Below are 25,844 nucleotides of genomic sequence, written 5' to 3'. Positions count from 1 at the left end.
AAGTCAGTGCAGTAAAATCCTGAAGGCATTGCAGTCAAGGGATCTGTTTGTATATGTGAGAACAAACTTCACAGAGAACAAACCTTGTTGATCATCCTGTGTTTTATTTTATGGAGGTTCAAAAGGCAAAGCAGGAATTCTCAGAACTGCAGGGCAAGCAACAGCCACTCTGGGGGAGGCAATCAGACTTGGGCAGTAACACCCGTGCTTGTGCTATTTAAAAGGAGAAGGAGTAGTGCATATCTGTAAGTACCTGGCATAAAAATTCTAGCAGTACTACCTCGTAAGAACAGTGGACTACTGCATTATACATTTATACATGTTTCTATCATAACCAGTTTTTATATACAGTATATAACTATTTCTATAAATGTACAGCTCTGCATAAAGACACTTTCTATAACAGGTAGAGTATTAAACATAAATCCAACATGGGCCAGCCATATTATAATATAACTCTTGAAGAAGGCAACATTGTTTAGCATACAGTACTATGTGGTTTTCTGTTTTAAAGTCTTACAGTGCCTGTTGGAGTCCCTAAACATACCTGCAAACACAATCCAGTTCCATTACATCTCTGTACAGAATTACTTAAATAGACCATCACAGTAGTTTTTCAGATGGCAATATCCCAAATGAGCCTAAATCTTTTTGACATGTAGCAGCATACTTATTAACATGTTCCCCAGAATGATCTGCATTAGAGGAAATGTGCATTCAACATTATCTTCAGTAGATAATTAAAAAGGTTACTGATATTGAGCTGAAGGCACTTAATAAATACACCCCTTTCAAAGTCCCTGGTTCCAGACTGTAAATCACCTGTTTCAGGAAGACGGTAGGTTTGAGCATTCTTCACTTAGCAGGTGTTTAAACCAGGTTTTAAATATAATAAATAATTGGTCAGTTCATTGCTGTATGTTGCTGAGACAAAAATCCAAGTCTGTACTGTGGGCAACTCTTCCTGCTCATACACAATTTACTGGTGAAAATACTGCTGAGAAGGCAGACCTTGGAAGAACAATGTCCTGAAGGCAGGGGAAAACATCTTCAACCACTGTACGGTACCTTCACGCCAATTCTTCTCTGACAGTCTCTTAAATCTTGGTGACATAATTGTTGGGAAACAGACCTTGTTTCCCTCGTAGTCTTCCCGTCCACCAGCCAGAAGGATCTGTAACAAGGACAGCAAGGTAAGGAGTGAGCCTCTGGAAGCATTTCTGTATACTTTGTGTAACCTTGCAAAGCTGTGCCCGCTCACTGAGAGCCTTTCTGGGAAGGAATGAGGGGGCAGGATTTTTGGAGTGTGCTCATCTTTTGGCCACATCATTTTGCCTTGAGGAGGGTGCTTTGGAGACCCAGAGTTTGAACTGGTTAATTCCATTTTCCTTCTTGTGCTACAGCTGTGATTTAGGCCAATTTTTGTCTAGAGCCAGTGGCAGAATGACAGAATGACTCACTAAATATCCCAAATGAGCCTAAATCTTTTTGATATGTAGCAGCATATTTAGTACCCAGTGACAGGTCCTTGGTGTGTCCCTGACATCCACTTGGGTGAAGGGGCTGGACTGGGGTGGCGGCTTCTCTGCCCCCTGAGCCACTATGGAAATTGCAAGCCAATCAAGAGAAGATGAAAGGGGGCAGCCCAGCAAGGCCTGTCAGTGCAGCCCAGCCCCGTGCCCCGGCCGTACCTTCCTTGACGATGTCGATGACGTCGTTGGCATTGAAGCTGAGCTCGTCCGTGTCCTGCGCGTCGTAGGCGTAGAGCGCTCGGCACTGCGGCACCTGCGGCTTGGGCTTGGGCTGCGGCTTGGGCCTGCCCCCGGCCGGCGGCGGGCGGCTCGAGCTCTGCCTGCGGGCCCTGCGGACACCAGGGGCTGGGTCTGGGGCCGCTCCCACCGCAGCGCTAGCCACCCCCCTCAATGAGTTCATTCCAGAGAATGGCACAGCAAAAGGGAACACAGGTGTTCTTGAATGTCACAATTAATAATAGCAGTGTGAGACTTCCCTGTGAAAGGGACGGAGTTGCCATTTCTTTCCTATGGCAATGGATGAGTAAATGCTTCCCAAGAGCAGCTGAAATGCTTATAAGACATTTAGTGCCCAGGCTGAAATGGAGGTAAATGTGCACATGCGGTTCATGCATATCTCGTATCTACACAGCTCAGGCTGTGTCTCTCCCCTTGCCCCAGTGTCACCAGTGATTCAGTTTCCAGTACCAAACACAAAGGTCTAGCTCACAGGCTTGCTACTTTACCATTCTTGTGACTAAGCTGTAACAGAGACTCGCATCTCTTTTAAGTTCCCTCAGACTCCAGGGCCATCTATGGACTTGTTCTGTTACAGCCAGCTCTGAAGCAGCAGGGGAGATGCTGCACAAAGTGTCACAGCTGTGAGCACTCCAAAGATTAGGAAGAGAAAAGAGGGAAGAAATGCATTTTGCCAGCTCATCAGCTGATAAAGGCTGGAAGAGAGAACAGGTATTACACTAGATCAGTTGAAAATAATTAATATATATGCTGGATGACTACCAATGAAATGATGTGGAGGAGAATGAACTGTGATCGTGTAATCATGTGTAATGCCATGATAATGTAACACAGCTTCTGCAGGACAGGGGTACAGTTACTTACGTGAAGTCCTTGGCTTAATTTTGTCAATAAACCTCTGAGTCTAACTTTGTAGTGAACTGCACCAGAAAATAAGATTAGCAGTAGGGATTATAACAGCACTTCAGTTCTCAATGTGTCTATGAGGGGAGAGATTTTTCTTCTGCTCTTCAGCATCTACTCACAGCCTTTGTTCAGGATAGAAAACACTGTGAAACCTAGACCTACGTACAGAAATTAAGGAATTCAGCACAAGTCATGGAAAATAGCTCTTGTGCAGCTGTGGTAGAACTACAGTATCTTAATTGAGATGATTTGCTGCTGGGGGCAGCCTGCTGATTTTAATCTTGGTCTTGTACTGGATTGTTAATATCACTGTATCCTTCGTGGCAGCTTTGCTAAAAATAAACCCAATTCTACTCCTTAAAAATTGTATCTACTTATATAGTGCTATGGTTTTGAAATACTGAAGTGACACCTCTTCTAGCTCACAGCTTCCTTTTGCAAAGGAACAGGCACAGAAATGTGTCTGAAATCCACTGCTGAATAGAGTTATGTTGTTAATAGAGTCATGTGTATTAATAAAGGAAGACAGCCTTGGCAATGTGACTTTCCTAAGAGTACTTAGGTTTGGTACTGCTGCAGAACAGCTGGCATGTTTGGGTTTGGTTTTATCCTATGGCTTATGTGGTTTTGTTGTTACATGAACTGTAGTCTGAAGACCAAGTAGTCTAATATTAGTAGAAGAGTTTAGGAAGAAGCTGACATGTGACAAGAACATTTCACCACTAAAAGCCATGGAAGTTATTACAAGATGGAGATGTGCCTGTTAGCATGTGCTGGTGAGCTGAAAAGTGGTAAAATAAGTACCAGTGGCTACTTGTTTCTGATTTCTTGTTTATCTGAAGATTAATCTTAACCAAAAAAATGCTCTAAATATACCTGAAATATCTTATGGCTGACACTTGGCACAGTGGGGTAAAACAACTGCATTTAGCACAACTGCAAAGACCTCTGTACATGCCTAACCCTGCTTGAGGGCTCCCTGTTTAGGAACTGGAAAGCTCCTCCTTGGGAACCCTTGGGTGCACTTCCAATGCTCAAAATCTATCAATTGCGCACATTTATGTTACTATTTGATAACTGTGAGGTCTGTAATGTTCAATTAAATTGTAAAATCTACTTAATAATCAGCCTTGTTGGATCAGACAGCAAAAGAATGCTCAGGCCATCAGGGTAATTTAGTGCAGAACACCTGGCAAGGAGCTTGTCTGCTGACTGACAGCTGAGACAGGGCTGCTTGCACAAAAAGTTGCTCTTGATATGGTTAGAAACAAATGTACTTTTGCTGGCTCCAAGAACCCCCATTCATGCAGATCATGGGAGTCATCTGCAAACTGCTTCTTCTAAACTACATTCTGTCCTTTTTTTCCTAGAGCTGCTGAATAGGCAGTAGTCTTTGACACTTAAGTGACACTTCAGATTCCCGCTACAGTAAAGCTCCACTCACATTCTACAAGCGAGTGGAGTAAGGGCTGAGTTAAAGTAGAAACTGTGGGGTCACTGAAAAACCTTAACATTTTTTAAGGCCTTCAACATTCAAATTTAAGATATTAAACTTCACCTTTATTCCTAGGGGTCTAGGATGGAGTATGTTTTGGAATCTGATGGAATGGATGATAACCTTTGAGTACAACCTGGTGATTGATGCACAGAGTGTATCAGTCATGAACAATTTGAGTGTGTAAAAATATTTGCAAAAATGGACATCTTTGTATCAGATTTAATGTAAAATCTTACCCAGCTGCTCCTTGGTCAGGCACTTTCAAGAAATCCAGGCTTTGTGGTTGCTGTGAGATCTTGCCTGACCCTCCTGACATTTGCCGTGGTAGAGCTGGCCGTGCCATGTTTGTGTACAGGTTCCTCTGATTGGCCCACTGATTCCCTGGCATCTGGGGATGGGCTGCAGCCTGGGGGGGACTGATGACTCCATTCTGCTGCTGACCTAGAAGTAAATAAAGAGTGAGTGCCTGCAGTCCAAACCCAGCTCAGCAAAGGTAACCTTTGATGGCTTAGCTGTCACACTCAGCTATCAGAGAGCCCCACCTATCAAGGAACCCAAACACAAAATCACATTGAAATGCTGATTTATACCCAGTTTCTGGTCTGCTCACAATCTCTTTTGGATTGCCATCTTCATGGACTTGTGCTCAGCTGTGAGATTTGTGCCCTGGGTGTTCCATGCAAGCACAAGGGTGAGCTCTCAGCTGAGGTCCAGTTCAGCTAACACGGTACCACCAACTCCTCTCTAAAACACTGCACAGTATTTTATCCAGATGAGGGTTAATCCAAAGCTACTCATAATAATCATAATTAATCACATCCATAGCTAATCCATATCCAGATTTCTTCTCCTTCTGAAATTCAAACTCAAGTCTACCACATACTCAAGGGATTTGACTGTTTTTATTAAGTTGCTATAAATATTTGTCTTTTAACAAACATGTGGGTGGGAGGTGCTTGGGATTTTTTTGTTGTTTTGTTTTTAAAAAATGCCTTGATGCTATTTTGGTAGTTGAAAAGGAGTTAGAATTTTCTAGGAATGACATGGGTATATGCCTTTAAATACATAATTATGCCTCTAACTTAAAGCAAACCCACCCATGTCTGAGCTACTTGCAGTATCAGGGCCTAAAGAGCCCAACTCTGGACGCTTTACATTCCTAAAACTCCTATGGAACAAAACAGGAGCTATGCTTCTGTTAAAAATCAGTTTCCTCACTTCCAGGGGTGAGCCTCTCCTCTGCCATTGTGATGATGCCTGCTGAACATTAGCAGAAAGAACAGCTGTGCAGAGAGGAGAGTTCATAAGCACAGCACCTTTACAGGGAAAACCCTGCTGCCTGTAACAGCTGCTCTGTGCTTCTGATGTTCTCTGGGTACTGTGGCAGAACGTGGGGGTCAGCAACTCCTGCAGAAACCCCACTGTGCAATCCAAGCCAGGATGGCACACACATAATGGTGATCTTAATAAACGTTTGGGTTACTCTGAACCTGTACAGAACTGTTCAGCTACTGCCCCACTGATTTCAAAACAAGATGTGAAAATAGCAGAACCCAGATAATTGCTTGGGACTTTCAAGGAGGAATTTGCCCAAATCATGACATGGCTTTAAGCTCCTTAAAAGTCTGAGCATTTTAACTGGAACTCTTCTGTAACACCTGTCTGCAATTTTGTTTTTCCAGCTATGTGTGGCTATTTTCCAAGAGAGTTTAACATTCAAAAACAACCAAAGCCATGTTACTGTAACCTACAGAGAGGGTTGCAGGAAAGCCTTCTACTCACCTTTTAAATGTGACAGCCCAGTGCCTGAGGGTCATTACAGCACTTAACTTCAGCAGTAAGAATTCTCCTAGCTATAAAACTGCTGAAACAGTTTTGGAAATGTAAACCAGACTGTCCTTGCTTTAACTGATGCTGCACAAATTCTCACTATCTGTTTGCTGACAGGTCAGCTCTTACAGTAATTTCCCACTTCACTACTGCTCTGGCAGATCACACAGTTGCTAGTTCGACTCATACAGCTGTGAGGATCTGGAATTGTCTATTTAATTTGGTCACACCCCTCACTTCCACCATTAGCATTGTGCTTCTCAATAAATGGCAGCTGACTGAAAGAGGACTCTTTGTTAAAAAGAAAGTACTCTGGGACTGTAAGTAAAAAAAAAAAAAACCTCTTGGGAAATGTTGGGTCAATGGAATATTGTTCTCCCCTGTGAGTTCACAAGCAAAATTAATCATATCTGCCCAGGGCAGAAGTGGAACACCCTAATGACATCAGTCCCCTGCAGAAAGAGCCACACTGGTCACTGGCACAGCTGCTGTGTCCCAGCACTCGGGCACACAGGAGCTGTCACATGTCTGACAGGAGCATGAGACACACCCTGTGCTGTGCTGGCCCTGAAAGCAGTTTCACTGCAAAGCATTCTCCATGGCCTAACCAGCACAGAGCTTGTACCCTTCACAGTGGAGAAGGCTACAAGGTCAGGTTGAGATTCAGTGGCTTATACCAAGTGTCTGAACAAGTCACCATCCACACCAAGCAGGACAGCTCTGGGAGAATATCCAGCAAGACACTTCTTAACATGCCTGCAAATAGATGCTTTCCAGGCAGGGTCTTTAAAGAGAAATTTAAACTGTTATCATAATTTTTTTTTAATGGGTAAAAATTGCCAGATGACAGGAGAAGACCAAGACGCTTTACCTGGAATTCTGTTTAGCCCAAGCAAAGAGGACTTACCTGGAGGAGGTGGTGCAGCTCTCATAGGATAAGTCTGGTTTTGAGACCTACTGGAATATCCTCTGCCTTGGCTAAGGTTCCGTCTAGTAGGACCTAGAAGAAACCAGCAACATTTTGTTACCCCTTCACAACAACATTGTTTAGGTAACATTATTGTGGCTGGCTGCCAGACCCCCCTCTTCTGGGATCAGAAAGAGATGATCTTCAGGAATCAGGAATCTGACTGCAGGGTTGGCCAGGCTGTGATAAAGCATTATGTGCAAAAAGGGTAACTTTGGGATGGTCTCCCTTTAGTGACCCAGTTCAGCCTCAGGATATAAAGCAAAGCCTTCTTGCAACTACAGTAAACAAGGTCCAGAACACTGACAGCTGTAGAGCAGCAAGGAACTCTGCTGTAATCCTCAGGATCTCTGTGTGTTACAAAGAAATTAATACAGAACATGATGAGGCTAGAGCCAATCATGGATAGAAAAAGTCAACCATCCTCTGATTTTATAAACCCCTAATTTCTAGAGGAAATTCAAACTTACGGGAATTCTTTGGTAGCCCTGGTCCAATGCTGATCTGGAGCACTTTATTACTTGGTTTGAGAATGGCTACATCTCCTTGGCCCTGCATGAACTGCACCTGTCGAGAACCAGCACTGCTCCAGGGCCCCCAGCTCTCCTTCTTCAGCTTCACTTCAAGTCTGACAGAAGCATGTGAACACACGTGAAAAAAACCAGAAGTGGTACATCAAATCAAGGCAGTATTGCTTGGCAGCAGGTAACTCAGAAATATAAAATTAAAAGCTTAGACTGAGAATCTGCATTCCATGAACAACTCAGCTGACATAACCACCTAATTAAATCCTTCTTCCATGCTTTTTTTAAAAAAATGTTATTTTTAATTGGTTTTAACTTTCCTGGTACAGCTTCTCAAAGGAAGTTTAAGATGCTCTGGAGAGTGAGTTTTGAAGAAAAACGTGCAAAGGTCCAAGGAGAAGATGTGTGAGCCCTGAGGCAGCAGTGCCCCTGCTGTTTGAGAGCATTCCCTGCACACAGCCAGGCACAGCCCCACCACAGCTGTGCCTGGCTGTCACTGCCCTGGCTGCAAGGGAACAGCTCTGCAGACACCCCTCAGCCCCTTCACTCTGCACTCTTTCCCACAGCACACACTCACACACATTCTTTCCCAGCATTTCCACACCATCCATCTGCTCTGACCTGCACTCAGGTAGGGTTTTGGGCAGGAGCCCAGAAATGCAATGCATGACTCACTCCTGGTACTGGCCTTGCATTCTCAGTGTACAGGAGTGTATGCTATAGTTATGTTCCTCACTTCAGCGCTCCTTCTACAGCCTTTCCAAACAAAATCAGTGATCTCTGTTGCTTTTTGTAATTCCTCCACCTTTTTGAAGGCAATAAAATAAATACACAAATCCAAGGCGTGCTGTTGCTGATGTCCTTAATGGGTGGAAGTATTAACAAAAGCACGTGTTTGCTGGGACTCTTTCCAGGATGTTCTCAGAGCCAAAGTGCACATCTGACATGCTCTAGGTTTTCACACTTGTTTCTAAAAAATGTTCCCAATATAATTTACTTAACTGAGGCCTCCTTAGAATTATTCTTTCACCCTGCAGTCCCCAGCACCCACAACAAACGTCAGCATTTCAGACTGCTACACTGTGTGCCCAGAATTCTTTCAAACCCTTCAGTGAGATGAGTGCTCCCTGCTCCTGCCAGGAGCCAGCAGCAGCTGTGCAGTGGCTGTGCAGAGGCCCTGCCCTGGTTCCAGGAGAACAAAGGCAGCTCTCCATGCACACACACAGTGGGAAGTGTCAAGTGGCCCTGGTAAATCCTAACCTGTCACTCTGACAAGGCAAGCACAAAGTCTGGTATCCTTGCACATACAGGGTTTTACACTGTACCTCCTAGTACTGTAAATAAAGTACAACTTGCACTCAATCATTTGCCTTGGCAGCAAGAACAAAACATTTATCCCTAAATGCCCATTGAAAAAAATCCATAACTCACGTATTGCTAAATTTCAGAGGTAGTTTTTGTTGTGTTTTCTCTTCGTATCGTTTAGACAAGAGGCTTAAAAACTCTGTTTTGAAGACTGATTCGAGCAAACTGTCGTATTCCTGTTCATGTAGAATGAAAATGTCATCCTGCATGGTGCTGCAAGGAAATCAGAGCACACACCATCCAGTTTAAAATGTCATCAGCAAATACAGCCAGCATTATAATGACATTTGCAGAGTACTCATGGTTAATTTTTAAAAACATAACAAAATCCAAGCAGCATTAATTACAGAGCCTTGCTTTCTGAGAACAGGCTTGATTTTTTTCAGGAGTTGATAATGGAAGAGCTGAAACAATGCCTTTTGAGAGGCAGGAATACTACTCAGTAATTTTACAGTAATTACTGTTAGCAAAAAAACATGTGCTATTAAAATTACAGTTAAAATAATGGCAGATTTTTTTGACTAGAGATAAATTGGCAATTTGAAGGTTACTGAAGAAAGTCTGAAACCCAAAGGAAGCACATTCAAAAAGAAAGTTTTCAATTCCCACTTCATCAACCAACTTATTTTCCCTGCCCTACACAAACTGCTCTATTAATGGAAAAACTACATTGCAGGTACTGACCTTAAAGAAACAGAAAGAATTCTCTCCACTTCCATCCTTCGCTTCAGGACCTCCTTCACCTGGCCCTTCTCCGGGCCCTGCTTTATCTTTTCGCGCCCGATCAGGTAAATGCACTTGGGAGTGAGGACGAGGTCTCGCTTCACGCTCTGAAACAAACACGGACAATTCACAGCTCTGTGCTGTGACCCTGAGCTGGGCACTCCTGGCTCGAGATGCTGAAGACAACTCTGACTCCCAGCAGAACTCGTCTTTAGGGGATGCTGCTGTTCCACCCACCTTAAACCTCCTGTCGTATTTAGTTACAGTGTCTGCAAAATCGATCTTCTCCCGCTTGCCCACAAACTGGCGCAGCTCGGGGTGCTCCTCCATGCCGATGTAATCTCCCACAAAATTCCTGTTAATGCTGTTTCGTCTCCTCTCCTTCTTGCTCAGCAACAGATCTGATGCTTAAATAGGAAACATAAACATTGATTAATAGCATCTACCAAGTTTGCTAAACTCGTGCTCTCAAAGAGCCAACTGTTTCACACAGAATTTCTTGGGAAGTGAGAACCACATTGTTTCTAATATGGACAAACAGTGAAGCACTGCTACTAATTCTTTAGGTAAGGATAGATGTGATCATTAAATCCATTCCTAATGAAATACACTGATGGCAAGCTCAGTAGTTCTGGTTCATTAGGAGGACTTCTGGAACTAAGAAACTTCTCACAGTGCTATAAATTAAAGATTAACCCTTCCAAACCCAGCATGTTCATTCACACAGCCCAGGTCACACACAACTAAGTCCCAGGAGAGTCCATGGATTGATCTTACCACCTATAGATTATTCAGATCCTGCATAACTGTGGCAAGTTTTCTTTTTTTGCCTCCCTTTCAGCATCTCTGCTGTCTGTCCTACTCAGCCTGGCTTCGATTTCAGAGCAAAACACTGGGCAGTCCAAGCATGCAGAGCAGTCAACCTCATCAGTGGTACTGCAGGGGTCCAACAAAGTGCAATCATTCCAAGCCAGTTACCTGCAGTGCAACTTTTGCCTACAGAGAGGGATCTCCTCCCCCTCTGTGCCCCTCCTGCTCCTGGAGCTGTGTGTGTGCAGTCCCTGCCATCAGAAGTTCTCACCTACCTTCTTCTCTCATCTGCACGTATTTCTTCCTGGCCGCGTACTTCCTCCAGGCCTTCTGGATGGCCCTGGCGTACCCATCGTACTTCCTCTCTCTCATCTCTTCTAACAGAAACAGCTGGACAGAGACACAGTGGGGTGGGGCAGACATTTTACATGCAAAGTTCAAGAAAAAGCTGTGTTTTACTTTGGACAACTCTCCAGTGCATTTCACTCTAGATCCAAGCTGGTTCCTCTTCCATGACTGTGGGATCTGAGACTGGAATGTTAAGGCAGCATTTCTGAAGAAATCTCTGATGCTTGGGTGGCTGTGGCTCTTACCAGTAAAGTTCCATACCCCATGATGAAGGAAAAGGAATATGGCTTCTCCCTGAAATATTCTACTGGTGCAACGCAAGGTTCTCCACTGGCCATTTCCTCAGCCTCCATCCACACATTCTCCAAAATTCCTACTTCTCTTGTCAGAATGTTACCATGTCTGTGGGGATCTGTGCAATGTGTAACATAACCATTCACAAGCAATATTCTTCCCTGGCTGAATTTCATACCCTTGTGTCCACTGCCTCCATTCTTTCTCACCACTGAAGGTTGTCAGCTGGCTGCAGGACGTGTAACTATGACCTTATAATTCACAAGAATGACATAGTAGGATTTGTAGGTCTAAAATGTCAGAAATCAAGAGAAAATACTGTTTTATTAAAACAGGAATGGAAGGTGGATCCCCTTTTTTGAGAATCCCAGGTCCTATTAAAAGACATGTATATTTAATGCACTTAGAACAACTTCATAATTATTGTAGGATACAGCATATTCAGTACAGCCTTTTACATACTTCAGTGAAATAGGACTTTTATCTTATCAGGGGCACAAGCATTTGGCTAAATTGCAGCATTCAGTCAGTCCAGTACATGACTGTTGCTTATTATTTCCCTGCATTGTATGTTAAATATTCACAGGAGTTTTCTTTTAGCTTTCAAGAGATAAAATTAGTGAAAACGGGTAAATGGAGATGCAAACCTGGGCTTTAGGGGCTTTTTTGTTTATTTTGCTGCTCTAAACCATGCAAATCTAGAAAAACAGTTGTTCATATTGATCTGAAAAAGGAAACTCAATCTGGTGCAAACCATTTCCACAGAACCTCACTTGCTCCTGTACAGAGCTATTTATTCAGGTGTGTGATAGAAATGTAAATATTGAAGCCTTTCTGCCACCCATAAAACCTTATTTCACAGCTGGCAATTCTCCATCAACAGCAAACTTATTTTAAATTTTTTTTAAATCTCTTCCTGAACACAAGCACTGGCTGGGGTTTCAGCAGAGACACGAGAGCTCCTGATGCAAAAACATCCTCAGCTGCAGCAGGGGCATGACCAACCTCATGCAATTCAGGTTACAGTGACAATATTGATGCTGTCTCTCATGAACACTCACCGTTTATTTTTCTAACAATAATGTTAATTGCAAAATCTCAGTGCAAAATAATCTATCACCTGCAGCTGAAGGTCACTATTAAGGAAGTTCAATTAAATCACTGAGCTAAAATACAGTTCTTAACCTACAGAAATAAAGATACTGCATTAACCCTTTCCTAAAATATGTATTATAAAGCCGCCCCTTACACTCTCAAGCAAATCAAGTATTTTTCATCTTTAACCACAACAGGTGCTCTTTTTGGTGGAAGAAAAAAAATTTCATTTACCATCTAAAAGATTATTTTTCTCAGAAGCAATACAATCCTGGCCAATACTTTAGTAATGTAAGATGAAATATGATTGTCTTTCTTAATAAAAGATAAATCACTCTTTAAAATATTTAGTTTGTAAAAATATTTTCAACATAGAATGAAAAAGACTAGTTTTGGTACTTATTTAAAAAGAGATTTCATGGCATTAAAAAAAAAACCAAAAACATATCCAGTAATTAAAAGCATTAATTTAAATTAAAATCAAAACACAACCCCAAAAATATTTCCAGTCAACTTCATGTTGTCCTAACCTGCAGAACTGCCCCTCAGAAAAACTCACAGATTAAATGACATGTGAAAGCTCACACCATTAAATGACACATCCATGCAAGCAGGACTTAGCATCACAAAAATGCACTGGGGATGGGAAGATGCTTCCACTGGGCAGCAACATCATCCTCTGCAAAGGGCCAGCAGCACATCATGCTGGGTTACAGATCATGCTCTGACTGAAGGGGACCTGGATCCATCAGTCCCAGGGCAGCACTTGCCACCTGGCTACCAAACAGAGGTAGCCAAGAGACAGACACCAGGAAATCACACCAACTTCACAAGACAGAACTCCCAATGAGCTCCAGAAAGAAATCACAGCTGTGCTCCAGAGGAAGCAGGCAAAGCTCACACTCCCTCAGAACTGGCTGGCTGTTGTTGCCATGACCAAGTAGGATCGACCCCATAACAGTTTCCTGCTCTGCCAAAATGCCACCTGAAGTACTGTAATAACCAACATCTGAAGCACTACATGCCATGGTGTATAAACATGTCTCTCAGATGTAGGCAGGAATGTAAATCCCATTGTTCCTGAACAGTATCTTACCCTTTTTATGGTAGAAACAACAAAATTTCTATTATGCCTTGGAGAAACATTCTTTTTTTATCATTAACAAATATCTTCCCACGTGACTGGACACAGCAGTGTCATTGCCTGAATTACTGTTGTTCCACAGAGAAAAATATATGTTCCTAGAACAGCAAATGACAGCTATAGAAGTGTTCAGCTTTTATTTTAGCACGTAACTTCAGCCAAAGAAATCAATGCTCAGCTGCAAGAGGTGCTACACAAACTACAGCCCATTGCTTCTGATGCACCAGGAGCACATGAGGGTGAGTAGAGCACAGATTTTCCTTAACAACTTTCCTGAATAGCAAAGTAAGAAAACTTTTTTCCAACAGTTTTTGTACAACTTAGTAGCCACAGGATAAAACCAGCCTTGTGATGCCTCCCTAATATTCTCTTTGGGATTTCAAGTTGCAGCCATTATGGAACACTGATTTACTCTGTCCTTACCATCCCTTGGGATTATTCTACCTTCATCAATAGTTCTTGTTATGAGAAGAGGACCAATGTTCTTGATACCAAAGCATCTTCATGACCTATTTTTCTTCTTCTTGGTGCATTTAATTCTCTTTATATTAAGTGCCAAAACCCTCCAGTGACCCTAGGCAGTGTGCCCTTTACACAGGCTCTGTGATAGATATGCTCAGCTTGTCTCAGATTTTTACACTTCCCTCACCTCAGCAGGTATCAGGCTCAACTTGAGCAGGCAGGACTTCAATTTCAGCAAACAGCTGCATATTGAAAGAATTGTGTTCTGGCACACTTACAGACTCTGGAGCTTTGATGAAGACTTTGGACTTCCCGAGCTGGTACTGGTCAGGATCCATGTTGACTGACTGAAGCAGGTGGAGGACTCCTTGTTTCTCTTCTCCTTTCCACGAGGGCCAGGTTGCTTTGGTCAGAATGGCATACCTTAAACCACCAATGAGAAGAGATTAAAACCTGGGGTCAAACAGCAGCAGCAGAACACCACTGACTCTTGGCCAGCACTACCCTGGGGCAGCTTGACAATGGCAGCAGGTCTCAGAGCTTGGTGTGTGTGAAGATGCACAGTACTAAGATGTTTCTTGTTTAGTGAGACCAAACAACTGAGAAGAACAGTGCCCTGAAGCCTCCCACTTCCAGATGCTGTCTGGTAACTGCAGCAGTCCATTGCAGAAAGTTCTGCTGGAATCTGCTTATTTCCAGGGTGAGATTATTCACCAACAATGACCCACGGTCCAGATTTGAGTAGCTACATCCTTGGTACTCTAAACTGGTTCCCAAGCATATGTCCAATTTCTCACTCAAGCCTTCTCACTCTTACTCTTACAAAGGTCGTTTCTGTTTCTGAGCAAGTGACCAGCCTGTGCTCCTAACCCACCTGCTCAGCAGCTGGGCTGCATTTAGCAAGGAGCCAGTGCTGGCTCTATCCCAGGAAGCCTCTGGCTTGGCCTCTGGTGCAAGAAGGAAGCCACAGTGATGCTGGTGCTTGAGGGCACTGTGGGAACTGACCCCACAGAGGGCCCTGAAGGAGCAGAGAAGTGCTCTACCTTGTCTTTGACAGAAAGCAGCATGAAGCCTTCTCTCTCATGGTGTCCTCTGTAAGCCTTGAGAATGAGGTCAAGCCAAATTGCAGCCCCTTTTAAACTGCCCACTTCTCCAGGCTTCACTTGGGCTTTTGGAACTGCCAGGCTGGAGTTACAAAGCTGCCTTGTTCCACTGCCCAGCAAAGGAGCACTGCTGGGCTTTGGCTGCCCCAGCATGTCTGGGGGTAAGGAACTTCTCTGGCAGCAGCTGTTAAAGCTCCTTCGACAAGACTGGAGAACAGCTAAATATATTGAGATAAATTTCTCCCCAAAATCTTATATTCTTTACTCTGGACAGTTTCCTTTTAATGCCTTAGGCATACTTAAGTGATGTAAACTAAACCATGCTTGTTAGTGAAACTATTCAACACATGAAAAAAGTGATCAAGTCTGGAGGTCAGCTTGTTGTAATTCCCAAGTTCTTAAGATGATTTAGGCAGCTCCTAATAAAATGTTCTCAAAAAATCAGACAAAGAATTGTTGGAAAATACATTAAGGGAATGTTGATTACCTGTTATCATCATATCTAAAATATTATCCAGCCAAGAAGCAGGAACAGTATCATGCAATTTAAGTAACAATACCACACAAACAGAAACAGCAAACAGTTAAAAAGAAATGTACCACAAAACCCAAACACCTCTGAATAGAAGGTGCATGAGAAAAAAGTAACCTCTGAATAATTCAGTAGGATTCAAACTGCTGATGTTCTCATGTTCAAATCTCTCAGTTAACAAATGCTCAGGTACTCTGCTGGACAGTGGAATGAAGTAGCTCTTACACCACCTTAAATATGGCAGTGTATTACACACAATCTGTGTTTAGACAATGTGTGCACTACATATTTACGTGATTTATTAGTATTATGGGATAAGTAGATGCAACCAACGAAGGGATGAAGGTAAGTTAAAGTAACTCCCAGCTCATTTATTTACCAGCCTCTTCTGCAGGCCCATCATGCACTGCCAACAGTGCAGCTGTGCAGGTGGGTCTAACCACGTCTGAAGGTAAAGGAGCTGAGGTGAATAAGGGTGTTTGAAACTGCCACCTTCCACACAACAGACTGTGACATGACATTTCAGCACGCTACAAATTCTCTCCTACATCTCCTGAGCTGTAAAGGAGGGCATAGGGAAAAACGTGATTCAAGACCTTTTAATATATGTAGAGCTCTTGGGTACAAAGTAAGAATAGATTTTAAATTCTCCTTTTTCATCAAATTAATTTCATACATTTTACTGCTGTGACAAGTCTACAGGGCAGAACAACAGACAATTCTATAACATGCACTACTTAAGCATTTCACAGTTGATAATGTGACAACTCTGGCTGTTCACTGCTGTTTAGCAATGGCACCTCAGTGTCCTCGTGCATGCTTCCCATGAAACCAGTCATGTCACTAGCCATGAATCCAGGTTTGTTAGGCTTGTGTAATTCAATCTTGCAGATGATTTCAGCACAAGTACTGAATGTGTTCTTAACATGCTTCTGAAACAACTTAAAATCATGACTGCCCCCAGATAGGTATTGCAAACTCCCAGGATGCAGTTAGGTCTGATGGCTGAACAGGGAGTGGGAGCTCAGCTTTCACATTGGTTATGCTTGGGAACACACAGGCCTTTTCAGTGACTGTGGCTTTTTGCATGCAAATGTAAATTTTGTACATAAAAGTCTATTCAGTCCAGCAATCTCCACTTGCAGGGAGCTGCCAAGGAACGCCCAATGAAAACAAGTGTACAAGCATGCATTTCCTGTCCATCCCATGCCTCAGCCCCATTTTACTCACACTGACTCTGGGGGTCAGAACAGAGCTTGTTCTGGATGCTAGGAACTGTGAATGGAAAGGGAGCAGGAAGAGTTTTACTCATAACAAAATGTTAAATTTAACAAAGCTAAATAATCTGAAACAAAAGGATGAATTCCACAAGAAGAGTTTCAGTTGCCTGTGGATCCAGAAGTACCATGTAGCCTTCCTCTGTGCAGAATTCTCAGAGCCTGCCTAGCCCACACACTCTGTGTTCAGGCTAGATTTAACACACAGTATAAATCTGTTATTTGTCTCAGCTACAGTCTGTCTTAAGTAACATAGCCTGTAGCATGTTCATGTTTATACATCTAGGCTTGAAAGTCATAAAGAAAAAGGAATTTATAATTGTTCCATGAAAATGAAGTCCTTATTTTCAGAGATTTTAGGTCTGGCATTCTTAGAATATTCTGCATTATTACAATAATCTTGGTACTATCATTAAGGATTACTAATGGCTTTGTCCTGTGCTGTCTGATTAACCATACTCCACTCCTTGCAAAAACTGACTGGGTTTTTGTTTGACACTCTCAAATTCAATGCAACGACTTCCAGCAAAAGCTGATTTATCACATAAAGCCTGTTTGGGCACTTATTAGCTGCATGTCTCCAGTTTCTGAAGAACAGAAGCTGAATGTTGTATAAATCTTGAAACTGCTCCTATTTAAGAGGATTTCATTAGCTAGTGGAGGTAGTTAATCATGGTAACAGCTGGTCCTAAGACACCAAGAACAGGATTGATCTTCCAGAGCTCTGAGTTGCTTTCATTCATTCCGTGAGCAGCTGCAGAGGTTTGAGCTGTGCCCATTCCCAGCTGTCAGAACACCAGTGGAGGATAACAAGCTGAGTAAGCTGAGCTTACTCTTTACACTGCAATGGTTGAATGGCAGGTGTGGACTTCTTTACCTGCCTTCTGTCTGCTGTGGGGAGAGTTGGGAGAGCTGGAGCAGTAACATTTTAGACAAGGGCTTGCAGCTGGACACTCAGATTTCAGGCACTGCATCAGTTCCTTGAACACCCTGTAACTTTGAGGAACCCTCTCATAGCACTACAAGTACTGAGGCCTTAGGCAAGAGTACAGAAAAGATGAAGTACTTTCAGTAACACAAAGCCTGACTTTAAAGCACTTTGAAATCTCCGTGTAAAGGAGATCACTGAGCAAGGCACATGTGGAGAAATGGCTAGAGTGGGAAATGGGAAGGTTTCAAAACTGGCAACCTTTTGGTTCTCTCCTCATCAGGTAAACAACCCTGTGTTGTTTATAGCAATTCTTCTAAACAGTGTTACCTACCTCTGCAGAAACTTCTTGAAAACCCGTCTGTAGGCGTAGCCAGCTCTTCTGACTCGAATATTTTCTTTCAGACCCAAGTATTCCACTTGATGTTTTACCCTGGGGACAAAAACAATGCAAGGCTTAAAATCCATTTAATTTCAGCATACTTGTGGATTGAGGCATTCCTAAACATCTGAATCATGTTTAACTCTTGATTGCTAAAATTCATGCACAGGTAAATGAATCTAATTTTGCACATTACCCTGCACACTGCATGGTAGGAAAGGTATTCCAGACAGGTAGACCACAGCACTGAAATACATGTAGCAAGTTAACCTTAGCATTTTTTCCTAGTTTAACTTCCCATCTCCAAAATAATTTGTGCATACATTTCTTAGGTAATAATAAAACCCATAAAAGGCCAAGTAACTATTAGTGATACAATTACACAGCTGGTATCCAAGGGATTGGGAAATTGTCTTGTGTTCTCTTCTCAAGGTTTTTCCTATGCTTTACATAGCTCAAACAGCAACACAGTAACATTTCTTTCCTCGTTGTTATGGAGAAAAGACCAAATCTGATGGCTGGAAAAAGCTCCTGATGCCAAACTTTCAATACACAAAGAATCAGAAGAACGAAAGCCAGGTCAGCATACTCATGAAAAGCTAGAATTCCTCCTAATTCTACCATGCTGCAAAAGAAGGATTCGAGGATAGGCACAAGACTGGCTAAAGCCAGTAATGGATGACTCATCCATGGCACATTTTAAATTACAAACAAAAGCTGAGCTGGTACCAGTCCCACAGAAAGTGCTAATGGCTGTGGAGAAACTCTGCTGCACACGGGAACTGAAGCATCATTATCCCAAGAGCAGCAGAGCTGCCTCACACCAAGCACTTCCAGCAGGCTTCTCATCAGGGAACAAGTATGTGCCCATGAAATGCTAAGCAGAAAAGCAGCAAAACAGAAAAGCTTTTGCACTTTTTCCTCCTTCTAGACCTGTGACACATTTATGATTTCATGTTTCTTCTTACATACCCTGCTACTCTACTGCTTAACGTTTGGTAATTTGATTTGAAGAATTTCAGTTGCTGATTTCCTTGGCATTTCCTTAATTTTCTCATCTAAGTCATATGCTGAAAGAAGGTCAGTTTTTCACTCTGTTCCTGTTCTTCTACAGAGCAAAGTGTAAAAGCTTTAACTTTCAGTCTGAACTATAACAGTTTTTAAGATTCTAGTCCTACAAGTTTAACAAACAGTATATAAAAGAGCATCTGTTTACATATAATTTTTAAAATGACCCTGTAGTAAGTCACTTAATTTTGTTTTGCTTACTATTTCTCTGATTTTACAGGAGATTCTTCAAATCCTGAAACACTCTCAGTTAATTCAATGTCATTTCTCTAGCTATTTTGGAAAGTTAAATTTTAATATAAAATGTACTGCCCTTTTCTTGTTATTGTTCCTGTTGAGACATTTTTTTTTCAAGTGACTCATAGTATGAAGGGAAAAAATCTTTTGAAATCCCTTGCTACAAATGACAAAATCCCTTCAGTTATTTCTTCTTTTTGAAGACATTTTTGAGAGGTATTTTATTAAATGATGAGTGATATTGCTCTTTTAGCTTAAAATAAAGACTACCACACATTTTAATCTTGCTGTGTTCAAGGAATCAAGTATATTTTGTACCCACTCCAAGAATTCTGGTTCAGTACAAAGTTGGTGGACAAAAATACATTTTCCTGTTTATAGCTTTCCCTCCTGTTCACATCTGGAATAATGCACTAGAGCAACAGCACTACTCCCATTTTCTTACTGTCTTGCCAGTATCAGTGTCCAGCACCAGAGAATTTGAGACATTTTTCTGGTTTTTTCCTTTCCTTTCTGAGAAAAGACACACTGAAAATCTCCCTTCAGGCAGCAACCTCAAGCAGGTCAGGGTCTGGGAATTCAGCTAATGCAGCAGTTTTGAATACAAGTCCAAGTGGCTTTGCCAGGACCTGAACAAAAACACATTTCAAGAACACCCCAATTTCTGGACTAACTAAGGTATTATACAAGCTTTAGATATTACAAAGGCCTGTGTTTCAGTGCTAAATATTCTGGAGTTATTCAACAGCAGCAGAAAGGTGGAGTTCCATGGCTTCTGTGAGCATGAAGTAAGAGCAGCTTTGTGAAAGGGTTTTTTCCTTTTTCAGTTACATTTTCATGGTCTAGTAAACCTGCTGCTAATAAGCAAATTGCTATTCCCATTACACTGACTAAGGCAGCCTGTGGATGATGCAGCATTATGTGGCCACGCAAGAAAATAAAACAAAAACATTTTAAAAATCCACCAATCAGCGAAGTATTACATAAACTCATTTATGTTTTTTAGTTCCCTCAAATCTTTTTCACAGTAAATTTGAGAAACAACAATATTAAGCTTAACTTTGAACTGTCACATGCATATAAATTTCTCTTCCCCAGACCTGTCACTGAGTGCCCCAGTGAAGTCCTACTACAATAGGTGGGCAATCACAGATTGAAATGGGAGAATGTTGGGATTTTTAAACGGGGATGAAGGATTGCCATTGTAAGCAGCATTTTCCATCTCTGTCTGAGCTTGACAGTATACAATCCTTTGTATTTCACTTGGCAAATACAGCAGCTACTGGTAACACACCATTCTCACTATAGGAAAACAAGAAATCTTGCCCATTTTTGCTCCTAAAGGGGTTTCCTGAAAGCTGTCCTTTTCTCAGGCCTAGGACTGACTGTATTTGTTTCACTGGTTTCCTAGCAACACCTTCCACAATAATAGGCCTGTTTCCCAATATGCAAATGATTGATTTTAAAAGCCCCTCAATTTTTAGCTATAAGTTTTATAAATACTTTTCCCAGGATCACTTAGTCTCCTCCTTTGGTTCCCAGTGTGAGTAGAAAATGAAGAGCTGCACAGTAGGATTTTCAGGTGGAAAAGCTAAAGAGGGTCTGCATTTACTGCCAAGCCCTCACTGAGACTTTGGAGTGCAGTCCCAATAGCTTCTGTAAGTGCTCTCCATCTGCATGTGACTGTGCTGGTCTGCTGGAAAGGCAGGAAGGGAATTCTGCTGGGGTTGTCCAAGAATGCTTTTTATCAGACTTTGCAAGCTGTTTCACTGTGATAAAAATAACCACTTGCTTTATCAGCAATTTTACCATGTTCAGAAGCACTTGGTATGTAATAATGAATGCTACCTACACTAGAGCCCCACACAGCTTACACATCCTACTGAGCACCTACCCCTTCAGAGTGCAAAAAGAGCAGCATCCCTTCAGAGAAGAGGAAAGTGCTACAAGCACCATGTAGTTAAAGATGCCTTAAAACAGATGTGATAAACCAAACAGATCACTCAGATATCTATTTAATGGCTATACAATCACCTGATATGACATTCCAGTCAATTCTTTTTAAAGAGCTGGTTAATTAAACATAAGTAAAACAGGAACTTTCTTCACTGTTGGTTACAGACACTTTTTGGCAGGTTTGATACCTAAAAACAGATATAGATCTCCTACTGGCTTTCTAGCTTCTTAATAGAAGCTATTTTCAAAGCATGAAGCCCAAGTTAGAAGTGTTCAGAATACATTTGGTGTGCACATTCTACATGGAAAACTGGGTCTTTAATATACTGGTTGTGTTACTCATGCAAATGTTGGTTTCCATAAGTGGCAGGAGAAAAGCCAAGAGCTGCACACACTAAGTGCTGATTCAGACCAAGTGACCAGCACTTATCCTCAGCTTTTAGGAGAGGTCATGCCAGATTTCAGTTCTGATGGTTTAGAGAATGTAGTTCTGTTCGTAGGCTGTAAAATCACAAATAATGAATTTTTTATGGCTTCTTTTGACCATTAGCACTGCTTCACTCTGCTGATCCATACCTGCTCTCCTCCCAGTCTCGAGACTTCTTTGTTTCATTGGGTTTGATGCAGCGGATGTAGTGGGGTGTACACTTCATCAGGGTGCCAACAAGGTCATTGGCTTGTTTCTGTAAAACAAAGGAAAAAACAGGATCTCAGCTGAACAGGGTAAATCCTGAGGGAATTCTACAATTATCAGCCATCTGCTGATGACTCCATTGGCTAGATACGGGTGCCTTTCATCTTTCTCCAACAACCAAAGTGCCTTGGGATAATTTGCACTTCATAATAAACTTATCAGTAAATAGAGGGCACTATTTTCTCCAGCTATTCAATACATTAAAACTTCTATATAAAAATATGAAGCAAATGCATCAAGTGAACCTGTCAGGTTCATCAAGTGAACCTGTGAGAAAAGAGGTTGGTAAAATATTGATTTTCAAGTCACGTGTAAGCTAAGTGTGTGTCCTACAATCAGTCTCCAAACAGCCCCTGGCCTTGCAGCACTTGCTGCCTCAGGCAAGGCACTCTGTGGTCAGCAGAGACTGCTGTTGACTGCGTGGGTGTTGGGTCAGGCATTTCTGTACTGTAGAGACCTGTTTTCTGAAATTAGCTGTAGGAAATGAGAGGCTGAGTGAGGTGGCTCACTCATTATGCACATACAAGTACCACCAATTGCTCCTTTTAAAAATTCACTGCTACAGCTGAATACAACATCTAATGAACACTCATACTGGGCAGAACAGTTTTAACAATGCTGAAATAATGCATTACTTTGCCAGGAGGATACTCCTAATACCTATCTTTAAAAATATCAGGACAGTAAAAAAAGAAAATACTTTTAAAAATTTATTTAGCTATTCATACACAAACACACAACCACATATACACACACCAACACTGCAAAAGGAGACATACTTTGATTTTGCTGCCTGCAGTGGTGGGACGGCCCTTCTTGTCCACTTGAAGGTTTTCAGGAAACAGAGCCTTTATAAAAGGCCTAGGAAAGAATTTATAAAACAGGGTTGGCATAGAAAGATGATTCAATGCAGGCATGTCAAGGAATATGCTGTAAAAGTTGATAGTAGAGCAGAATATAAATAGCTATTTCTATTACTCTTGAGTTATATCAAATCTATTTTAAGATTAGTGCTTTCCATGAGCCTCATTCCTCACAGAGACCCCCTGCTATTTCAGTGAGCATGGAAAGCCATGACACCAGACATCTAAAAGTCTTGAAGAAATGCACACTTCTTAAAAAATAAGCATCAATTAATTCAAATACATCACAAAAAAAGTTACTTTGTCAAAAGAGTGCCTGTTCTGAGAGGACACCAGAGCACTGATGGCCTTGCTTGAGGCCAGAACAAAGGCTGCCACTACAGCACTGGATTCTGACAGTGCAGTGGCTCCCTGGGTCAGTGTGCAGAAATGAAGGTCAGGGTAAGGCAGTGCTCTGCTCCCCTCAGCGCTGCCCATGTGCACTGTCACACAAAGGGGGTCAGCAGGTGCACAGCAGGGAAGTGTGGCCTCTGTGCCCCTCCAACCACCACGGCATCCCCGGCTCCAAGCAAGGTTTGCTTACGTACAAATCACTGCTCTGCATGAGTTCAATCAAGTCCGTGAAAAGAACATCCCGATTTCTCTCGCAGAATCCATCCATATCATAAGATACCTGGGCCAAGGTGGGAATTGATTGTTTGTGGTAAGTTGAGAACCCAATAATTAACGAAAATTTAAATTCTGTCCGCATCAGTCGCTGCTCTGTACTTTTTGGTTAGTCTTGTAAAACTTAAATACTACAATGAGCACTAAATTCTAGCATGTATTATTAAACTTTTTCACAACAAACAAAGGAACTTCATCCTTAAATATAAATTCCATTTAAAGTCAAATTTAAAAAGGCTTATGGAACTAGTGAATAGAACATGACAAGTGAATTTAATACTGAATTTTACTAAGAAAAGTTTTTGTGTTGTAAGGATTCACTGTTATTAACTTCAGAAAACAAGGAATACTCTGAGAAATAAATCCAAACAAGACAGAACTGCACATTATATTCCCAGTTTTATTGGTATGTCATCACCTAAACATCACTTTTATATCAGAATTCTTTAAATTCACTGCTATTGTGATCAATAAATGAGATACAATTAATGAAAGTCATGGGGCACTCATTTATTACAATTAAGTTCTGGTTCTGAGAGCAGCAAGGCCCAGCCTCCTCTCTCCAGCAAGGGCCATTTGTGAAGGCATTTCTGTCCTAAGCTGCCTGCACTGTGAAGGGACACTGTCCCCTGAGAGAACCTGGCTGTGCAAACCAAGCCAGCCCCCTGCAGGGCTTCCCCCTTCCTCTCATTACTGCCCTCCTTCCTCATAAACACATTACAGACAGTTCAGTGAGGATTTTCCACGTTACCTTTCCAGCATAATGATGGATGATGAAGCCCTGGTTCCAGCTGTTGAAATGTTCATGAGTCCCAATCTGCATCTGCAGCTTCTGGAGCAGTGTCTGGTCAGCCCCTTCTCCCACGGCGTGCATCGTGGCACACACATCATCTAAAATGCTCATAATCCCTGGGGGGTTCTGATGTGGTGGGGAACAAGAACAGCAGCTCAAGTGAGGGAGGAAAATATGATGCCAGTTGATTCACCCAAACAGAAAATTGTCTTTGCTACAAAAACACTAGAGCAGTCAGGAAGGACTTCCCTCCAAAGAACTGAGATTAACTTTTACACCAATATGCAAACATTTAAGGAGAGATGACTCCTCATGGGATGACAGTAGGAAATGATGGAGGAAACAGTGATTACTGTTGAAAAAACCACATTAACAAAAACATCAAAACACTCAACATCTGTTTAAAGTTTCTTTCCTCACTCCACCAAAAAGTAAACCGATGTCTGAGAAAGTATTTAAATGGACATGTTATAGTCAGACAGACTTACAGCTAACTATCTTAGACTGGGAGGGAAATTGTATTCTCTTGCTAGTTATCCTCATAACAGGCAGAAAATAGGCAAAATCTGATGTGCATTTAAGCATAAGCCACTCCAGTCATTCAAAACTGTTCTGGCCTGCATGAGGATAAAGAACTATCTGAGAAACACCCTACTTCTGACCTAAAGCACAACTCAACATTTGTTGTCATCCCAAAATAGAACATGAAGACCTGAGACTACAGAACAGTCTGTGGAGCAAAACCACAACATTTCCTTTATCTACAATACTGTCTCTCCACTTGTTTCTGCTTGATTTGCAACAGCACCTTGAAGGAAAGGTGGTGCTGCAGGTTCCCCAAACTGAATTACATCCTCCAGGGACACAAAGAGCATTATCTGACGTACAGTATGTCAGTAAGGTCATGATAAATTTCAGTGGATACAATTTTTTCCCCACTATTTTGGTTTTTTAGCATGCCAATCATGCTATGGTATAGTTCTCTTTTTGCATGGTGTATCTTACAGGACACATCTTAGGGCTCCTATAAGCCATCTTATGTAAGATTTATATATAGACTTAGTATGACTCAGTAACTGAACAACAGTATTTGCATTTTCCTATGAACCTTCTTTGCAGAAAAAGCAGCTGCCCAAATATTTAAGAGAAAAAAAATCTTGTTGTTTTCTCCACCTGTTTGTTCTAAGTACTTACCACTTTGTTCTCTATAAGGTCACACACTATTTTGTTGTTGAAGTATTCTATTGGTGTCCATCTAATTCCTTCTTGCACATATTCTTCCTGTTAAGTAAAAAGAAACAGATGCAAACACTCTTTTGTACTGTAGATGTAGCACTAGATTTACAACACACTCCACAGACAAACTGCACTACTCATGTTCAGGAAGACTTGCCAAATGTATGACTGGGTGGAGGTGGGAGAAATGACCCTACTGATAGCTAAATCCAGCTCTCTGCTGCCTAAAAGATGAATTGGAATCCCACTCTGTTCTCCCCACACATTCCTTTGTCATTCACAGCCCTTCCGTGGTTACTGACAACAGCAGGAAGATTTCAACTGCATTTATTGTCAAAGCACTTTGCAAATAGTATCTTGACAGTGCACCTAAG

The 25,844-nt window shown here is 41.9% G+C and overlaps 1 protein-coding gene across 1 annotated transcript in view; it reads right to left on the bottom strand.

Moving 5' to 3' along the window:
- Positions 1–84: 84 nt before the first annotated feature.
- Positions 85–25,844, bottom strand: part of MYO1E (myosin IE) — a 76,779-nt gene continuing 51,019 nt past the window's right edge. Inside the window, 16 exon segments of the mRNA XM_064389188.1 lie at positions 85–1,174; positions 1,692–1,861; positions 4,410–4,614; positions 6,911–7,003; positions 7,441–7,598; positions 8,926–9,072; positions 9,544–9,689; positions 9,820–9,989; positions 10,668–10,782; positions 14,014–14,158; positions 17,910–18,008; positions 21,795–21,901; positions 22,692–22,773; positions 23,363–23,448; positions 24,193–24,360; positions 25,429–25,515. Coding sequence (XP_064245258.1) covers positions 1,098–1,174; positions 1,692–1,861; positions 4,410–4,614; positions 6,911–7,003; positions 7,441–7,598; positions 8,926–9,072; positions 9,544–9,689; positions 9,820–9,989; positions 10,668–10,782; positions 14,014–14,158; positions 17,910–18,008; positions 21,795–21,901; positions 22,692–22,773; positions 23,363–23,448; positions 24,193–24,360; positions 25,429–25,515 — 2,055 coding nt within the window. The 3' untranslated portion in view covers positions 85–1,097.

Source organism: Passer domesticus, chromosome 14 (assembly GCF_036417665.1).
Source record: "Passer domesticus isolate bPasDom1 chromosome 14, bPasDom1.hap1, whole genome shotgun sequence".
Classification (NCBI taxonomy): Eukaryota; Metazoa; Chordata; class Aves; order Passeriformes; family Passeridae; genus Passer; species Passer domesticus.
The sequence above is the reverse complement of the archived record's forward strand: the minus strand, read 5'-3'. Positions and strand labels throughout refer to the sequence as shown.